The sequence below is a fragment of the Elephantulus edwardii genome, unplaced genomic scaffold, assembly GCF_000299155.1.
Source record: "Elephantulus edwardii isolate Elephantulus edwardi_28Jun2011 unplaced genomic scaffold, EleEdw1.0 scaffold00050, whole genome shotgun sequence".
In the NCBI taxonomy this organism is placed as follows: domain Eukaryota; kingdom Metazoa; phylum Chordata; class Mammalia; order Macroscelidea; family Macroscelididae; genus Elephantulus; species Elephantulus edwardii.
The window spans coordinates 3079023-3086934 of NW_006399800.1; the positions used below are offsets into that span (position 1 = coordinate 3079023).

A 7912-nucleotide genomic window follows, 5' to 3' on the forward strand; every position below is an offset into this window, starting at 1 on the left:
TGCGATTGGCACAGGACAGAGCGGAGTTTAGGGCTGTTGTACATAGGGTCGCTATGAGTCGCAGGCGACTCGACGGCACGTAACAACAACAACAATGGGGAGATCAAAGATAGTAAGTTACCAACTTTTTAAATTAACTATTTTCTTTTTTTTTAATACAGTGGGGTTCAGCAGTATACTTATGTTATAAGAAATCAGTGGCAAAGACTAACACTATATCTTATAAAGCTGGTAAGTATGTTTTAATTTTTCATTGAATTCTTAAAAATATAAGTGTACTGCATAGCCGGTTTTGTGATTAGAGTCAGAGCTTATACTAAGTCCTATCCATGTTTCTTGATTCTTTGTTTCATCTTCATATGTACAGTTATTGGAAGAATAATTTTAAAAGAAAGATTTAAACATTAGATTTCAATAAATAACTTGAAAACAGATACCAATTATCTTTTAAGTTTTTCAATAAGTAGATAGTATAAAAACATATTTTCTCTTTTAATTAATGTTTCTTTAATATTATATTTTGGAAGCAGGAGTGGCATCTACTTCCTAGACAACATGCCTCTGGAAACTCTGTGAACTTTGATAAATGACAATAGTTACAGAAAGGCTTCAGGCCTTTTGTTCATAGAGTCACTGTGAGTTGTGCTCGATTTGATGGCAAACAACAACAGTATTAAATTCAATCAAATCTATAGTTCACAAATAATTACATTTTTTAGTACTGTGAAATATTGCAAACTTATTTGTGATTTTGTAGTTGAAATTTTTAATTTCTAGATACCTCAAAATACCAGATATCTTGATCTTATTTAGAGAACAGGTGAAAATTCAGCTTTTCAATGATACATCTATTTTAGTGTATTTTTTTTGTTGTTGATACTGTTGAGAACACACATATCTGAACCTGCACCATTTCAGCAGTTTCTACATGTACAGTTCTGTGACATTGATTACAGTCTTGAAGTTATGCCACCATTCTCATTTGCCTTTTCTGAGTTGTTCCTCTCTCATTTACATAAATAAACTTAATTTAAATTATTGCCCTGTACTTTCTGCCTTCCAATTTTGATTTTCTAGAACTCACACTTCATCACTATTTCTATACTTAGTGGCTTTACTTTTTTCTCATTACCTGAGACAGTAATGGATCATTAACTATAGATTTTTGTGGGGTCTACTGTCTGGCTAGCCTATAATTAGAGAATTTTATAGCAGCTTTGGACCTTAGTTCATCTATTTCATCTTTTTTACTTTATATATAAGAATATAATAGCCCTGTTTGTATGTATGTTTATCCCAAAACATACAGTTTAGTGGCAGAATCAACCAGTATTACTCAGTTTACCCCTTTTATTTTTGTAGTTATGTCTAGTGACAGCTTCCATGTAATTTGAAGAGCTTCTAGATCAAGGAACATATTCTGTTTCTAGTCTCTCAAAATCTAGTTTAAGCTTCTGCACTTGGCTGTATTTGTTTGATAATTGCATGTGCTAGTTTCCAGACTATACGTACTTATTAATTGGAGCTTTGGTCTAAAAACCACTTGCCATCAAGTTAATCCTGACTCTAGTGTACCTTATGTGAAATTACTGGCCACTTGCAGCTCTAATCTAATCTAGGAGTATTTAGAAACAAAATTTGAGTTAATTCTATTCTGAAGATATTATAAATATGTGACACATATTTAAGTAGTTTTCTTATAGTTAGGGTATCTGTTACATAGATACTTTTTTTGTGGTATCTCTTTTAATTTGTAAGACTCTGAGACTTACATATATTACTTTTGTACCATAGTACATTTTATGCTTTGAATTAGTGCAAACCTAAAGTAAATTTTTAATGGAATATGGGACATATTTCAATAGGATTATCTTTTTTGTTTTGCCTTATCTAGAGGTTGTGCATGAAGCGTCATAAACAGTAAATTGTTAGTTAATATTATAAGGTAGAATGTTTGAGAATCCACATCTGTGTGAATTCTGCAAAGCACTGAGTTGTTTGGGGAACATACACAATGTTTTGACCTTCCAAATGTGTGAAACAGTAAACATTTTGTCAAAGTTCAACTTCTAAGCAGCTGTTTTGAGGAAGTGATGACTTAATTTTTTTTTTAGGTTTAATTTGTAGATATCCTCAAGAAGATTATGAATCATTCTCACTACCAGAATCTGTTCCCCTCTTTTGTTTACCAATGGGTGCAACTATTGAATGTTGGCCATCAAATAGCAAATACCCTCTCCCTGTGTTTTCTACCTTTGTGTTAACTGGAGCTTCAGCTGAAAAGGTAATGCATCTTATAACAAATTACATTTACAATTTGGTGTACGTTTTCAAGTCTTAAGTTTTAAATGTTACAAGAAATAATAGCGAAAATGTCTAGTTAAGTTGAATCTAGTTGATTAAAATCACTATCTCCAGAAAAGTAGTACCCAAAATATAGGAAAAGAGGATTTTGATTTTGTCCCATTATCCTGGTCCTTTTTTGAGTGAATGTGGTGAATGATTGCTTTGTTTACTATAATAAAGGAAGTTTAAAGCAGTGCAAAACATATTATTAAATATATACAGGTAGTCCTTGTGTTTACATTAGTGAAAGCTCCTTATAACCTATTATATTAAAAATTAAAGGTACTTGCAGTAGTTCCTGATAACAAGTGGGTGCTATGCATTCAAACATTATAATTTCTGTATTATTATGTTAGTACAGTGTACTTCATCATACTAAGACAAACATTTGATTAACTGATACTAGTTAACTATGCTGAACTATTCTGACTTGCATACATATTCACCTTAAAACGGTTTTATTGATACTTCTTTACAACCTGGGAACTTCCTAGAATAATACTACTTAGAATTATATATAATTAGAATTAGAAGGGACTTTGAAAATCATCTAGGCCAACACCCTCAACTTACAAGTTGGAAAAATTAAAGTCCAGTGAAATTCAGTGGATTGCTTAAGATTGGAGTTTATGGGAGAGGGTAGGGAGGACAATGTGAACCAATGAATGAATGGAAATCCATGTTCTTTAAAAACTGTCATTAAAATCTCAGTTAAAAAAAAAGATGTAGCTATGTAAAAAAAAAAAAAAAGATTGGAGTTTATATTTACCTAAAATTCTGCCCTAATTTCTACCAAAAATTATTTTAAGTCATTTGCTTGTGGAGAATATTGTACAGTTTCTTTCACTATGTAAAAAGAATACAATTTGATGGAAAACTTTATATTAAGGTAAGAAGTACTACATAGTATCATGCTATATTGTTCTTTCAGGTACTAGGTAGGATTGATGGCTGTTCACCACTGTTTCCTAGTACCTGAAAATTTCCTTGACTCATAGCAGGTATTCATTAAATATTTAACTGATGATATAATCTGATGTGTATTTTATAAATGTGTTGCTTGTTTTTTAGGTCTATGGTGCTGCTATTCAATTTTATGAACCATACTCTGAGGAGAATCTCACAGAAAAACAGAAAGTTCTTCTGGGTTTAACATCACCGGCTGATGGAAAATCTGATAGTTCTAAAACAATTCACACTAACAAATGCATTTGTATTCTTTCTCACTGGCCTTTTTTTGATGCATTCAGGAAATTTCTGACTTTTCTGTATCGTTATTCCATTTCTGGACCTCATGTCCTTCCAATTGAGAAGTAAGTTAAAAGTTCTTTTATTCAAAATGAAACAGATCTTTTCATTATGTGCTATATTATTATTGTTAAATGAGTAAATTTTGCATGGAAACTGGATTTCTTCATAATTTTTAAAACACCAACTTCATTTTTCAATTAAATAATATTTATTTTCCCATTAAACTTTTATAGTAATTTTGTTTGAAAGAATTGCTTGTCTAAGAAAATGAAATAAATGTTAAATTTTTCTTTATATGATTTGTAAGGTTTAAGGAAATACTGTAATTTTTACACTAACTTTATAAATCTTTTTTATATCTGCTTTGGTTTTATTATAAAACTAAAAAATATGCTTACTATATATATTAATAATATAGAGGAAAAATTGAATATTTTCTCTTTCGTTTTTTAGTTGTATTGAGCAGACATGCAGTAAAACTTGAGGCAAATGAGATCTCAGCATTTCAATTTTCTGTTTGACTGTTGTTTGTTCCTTCCAGCACTTTAGCTCTTTTGTGCCCTAAGCCAGAACTCTCTTATTCTAATGTTAGTTGCAAACTTACTCTAATTTTGCTTTTCCCTTTGCTCTTCTTAAGATTCTACCCTAATTGTTCTATAATTTCTTGGTTTCAGAACCCCTGTACATTTGAAGATCCCTTTAAAAATTTTTGTTGTTAGGTTTACATTGGTTTTTACTGTGATAGGATTGTTGTTGGGATAGGATTAAAATGGAATAATTTTCAAATATTCATTCATTTTCAAAATGTCATTATAAATAAGGCCACTATTGTAAAAAGCTAAAGAAAGGTTTACACACAGATACTGTTAAACTTGGCAATTAGCACTGATGGGACGGAAGGAAAAGGGAGTAAAATTTAATGTATTGATAAGGAGTATGAAGGGAAAGGCCATACACAATGAGAGTTGATTAGAAATTATAATTAATTAGCTTAATGATCTATGGTAATTAATGTTCTAGACCAAAATGTCTATGAACGTATGAAATACCAATATGACTTGTAAACCTTCACTCAAATGAAAAAGAATTTTAAAAAATAGAAAAAGGAAAAAAATCATTACAGTTCACACTAATAAATACATTTGTTTTAAATTTTTAAAATGCATTTGTATTAATAAATATCATTTAAAGGATAGTTATTTTCCAAAACAAAAAATAGAATTCCTTTTAAGAGTGGCATTGATTTACATTTCTGCAAATCTCTTTAATGTCTCCCTTAATTACACATAGCAGGGTTCTTATATAAACTCCTACATTAAATGTTGTAATGTTATTTTGGTTGACATATATGAAGAAAATCTAGCCCTATACCAATAAAAAGATGGAAAAATGAGGCTCATTTAAATAGCCTTTACAGAAAATTGTGGATATTCTTTTTAGGCACTGAACCAAAATCTACGAGCAGTGTTTTCTTCTGGTTCTTTGGGGTGTGAAATCTGAAACTTCAGCAGTGAACTTTCTTTCTTTGTTACTTAAAAACCCTTCTTGTTTGCCTTGTGTTGGAAGCAACCCACAGAGGACCCTCCAGCAGATTTTCAGAGGTCATAAATCCCAGCAGAGGAGATTGCCCATCTTTCTCCCACAGATCATTCGAACCATGTGCCTTTGAGATAAGAGTGCAGCTTCTCACCACGAGGCCAGCAGAGTTCCCCTTAAATAGAAATTATAATTATTATCATATAAATAGTATAAAGAGAAAAATGTGCTTCTTTAGTAACATCGTCATCTCTGAGATATATATATATATCCTATTTTGAAGTAAATGTTAAATGGCTTTGGAGACATTGATAGTGTATTCACATATGAATAACCATGAATATGAAAAGTTGCTGGATTTAGGCAGAATTTTAGTAGGACAGTTGATTTTTGCTTGTAGTTGTCCTCCTGTTTCCATAGTACTAACAACACCAACAATAGTGCACAAAGACTTTTGAGTTAACTTATCTGTTGACATTTATAGCATGTAGTATTCACTTTAGAATAAATTGAGTTTTTGTTTGTTTGTTTGTTTTTAAGGCATATTTCTCATTTTATGCACAAAGTTCCTTTTCCATCTCCTCAAAGGCCACGGATTTTAGTCCAGGTAAGGTTTCCTTTATATGAGCCTCTCATTTGATAATTTTTAAATCTCCAATTCTAGTATAATAATAATGTACTTGAGTGAGGGGGGGAGGAATATGATCTAAAAAAAACCAGATGCCATTTAATATTTTATTAACTCCCCCCCCAGACATCTAAATGAGCTAAAGTGTAAGGGATGCTTTCCATGAATTGTGTCTAACTATTTGGATGTTTGTGCTTCTGGCAATCATTCACTTAAATGGATGAGTTTGCTGTATGTGCCATCAAGTCAACTACATCTCATAGTGACCCTGAACTCTGCCCTGTCCTGTGCGATCCTTACCATCACAATTGAGGCCATTGTCCCTCCTTATTTTTCAGTGTCTTCCAATGTGAGGGCCCTACCTCCAGTTTTCTATCTAATTATGTTCCTCCGTTGTGCATAGGACTTTTAAAGCCTATTATTTTAGAAGTAGATGACCAATCCTTCTTCCTACTGTCTTAATCATGGAGTTATGTTTAGTACAGCAACCAACAGACAAACATTGTACACAGAAGAGCAGACATAGATACAAAGAAAAGTTACATGTTTACAAATATTATAGGAAGAGAAGGATACTCATAAATCTGATGGCAGGACTTTAAAAAGATCATAAATTGTTTTCCTCATCTCTTTGTCCAGATGACTTTATCTTTTCCAGTATGTGTGTGTTCTTGACACTTGGGCTGTCTGGGGTTTTTTCCACCCTTATTTTATTCTGTAAAGAAACACTTTGATATATCGTTATTAATATGGTCTTATTATATTTATCACAGTCCTCATGGAAAGTAATTCTACATTAAATCATTGAGCATATATTTATAGATTTGTGGAAATAAGTATGAAGTTGAAAGTGTAGGTAAAGAGAATTACATTTCCATTTTAATTCAGATAAAATGTCTAGGAAAGATAACAGTATATAGAAAGAGAGAGAGAGAGAGTGTGTGTGTGTGTGTGTGTGTGTGTGTGTGTGTGTGTGTGTCTTGTTTTAGAGCTGAGATTGGCACTTTTTTTTTGGTTCAGAATCAGACACTAAATATTTAAGGCCTTGCAAGCCAAATGAGAATGAGCTCTGTGTAACCAACCTAACTGTGCTAGCCTGGCACGAAAGCAGCTGTAAACAGTACATAAGCGATTAAGCATGGCTTTCTGCCAGTAAAACAAAACAAGAGGTCTGCAGATTTACCCTGTGGGCCATTCCTTTGCCCACCCTGGTTTTACAGCTTCAGATGTTTAATTTAGTCTTTTAAGGTAAGTTTGCATTAATGCCTTTTTGGAGAAATACGGAGGAATAAGAGAAAATAAATAAAAATCCGAATAGGACAGTTAAGTGATTGAAAGATGTCAGTGATCAGAATGTGTTCTTTAGCATCTTGGTAGTCAGTGCTAGCCACAGTTCTTGTACTAGTAAATAAATACAGTGAAACTTTATGAGTCTGTATGATTTTACCAAAATGATATTTTAACTGTCCTTTCCTTTAAATTTTCTAGTTATCACCACATGATAGTCTGATTCTCAGTCAACCTGTATCTTCACCTCTCCCATTAAGGCAAGTAAAAATTCCTGTTAAATCTAAATTTCTCTAAATCGGGTCTGAGACCATTGTGATATTCAAATAAACTGTCTTTCTGTATTCAAATAGCTAAAGTTTGGATGTTGATAAAGATACTTCTTATTTAATTTTCAATATGTATATTCTTTAAATCTTATGTTTAAGTTACTACTCTTGAAGAAAAAAAAAGACATTTTCCTACTAGCACCTGATATTTCATGTATCCCTTTATTATCAAACTTATGATACTATTATGTAATGCTTATGTAGATAAAAAGTGATGATTGTTAGCACTACTTATTCTGTAGAGAATATTGAAATGCAATTAATCTTTAAATGGCCCCAAATAAAAGGATTATTAATAAACTATAATTGTGATTAATAATGGTTCTGGACTTAGAACAATGTAGGTCATCAGTTTTTAAATTCAGAAGAGTTATTTTTCCTATGGTATCTTTTTTAGAAATCCAGCTGACATTGGATGTTGGTTTTCCATTATTTTTCTAGTGGAGAAATAGTCAAGTTACTGTGTAACACATACTTAAGAGAGAGCAGCTAAAAAAATAAAAAAAATAAATAAATAAAATTAAAAAAAAAAGAG

At 31.6% G+C, this 7912-nt stretch overlaps 1 protein-coding gene across 2 annotated transcripts in view; it reads left to right on the forward strand.

Annotated features, from left to right (window-relative positions):
• DENND4A (DENN/MADD domain containing 4A) overlaps positions 1-7912 on the forward strand; it is a 131210-nt gene that overhangs the window by 35244 nt on the left and 88054 nt on the right. For both annotated transcript variants that reach the window (XM_006886644.1, XM_006886643.1), the window contains 5 exons: positions 162-231; positions 2115-2284; positions 3418-3659; positions 5674-5740; positions 7250-7308. In XM_006886644.1, the coding sequence (XP_006886706.1) occupies positions 162-231; positions 2115-2284; positions 3418-3659; positions 5674-5740; positions 7250-7308 (608 nt within the window). The remainder of the gene's footprint in view (positions 1-161; positions 232-2114; positions 2285-3417; positions 3660-5673; positions 5741-7249; positions 7309-7912) is intronic.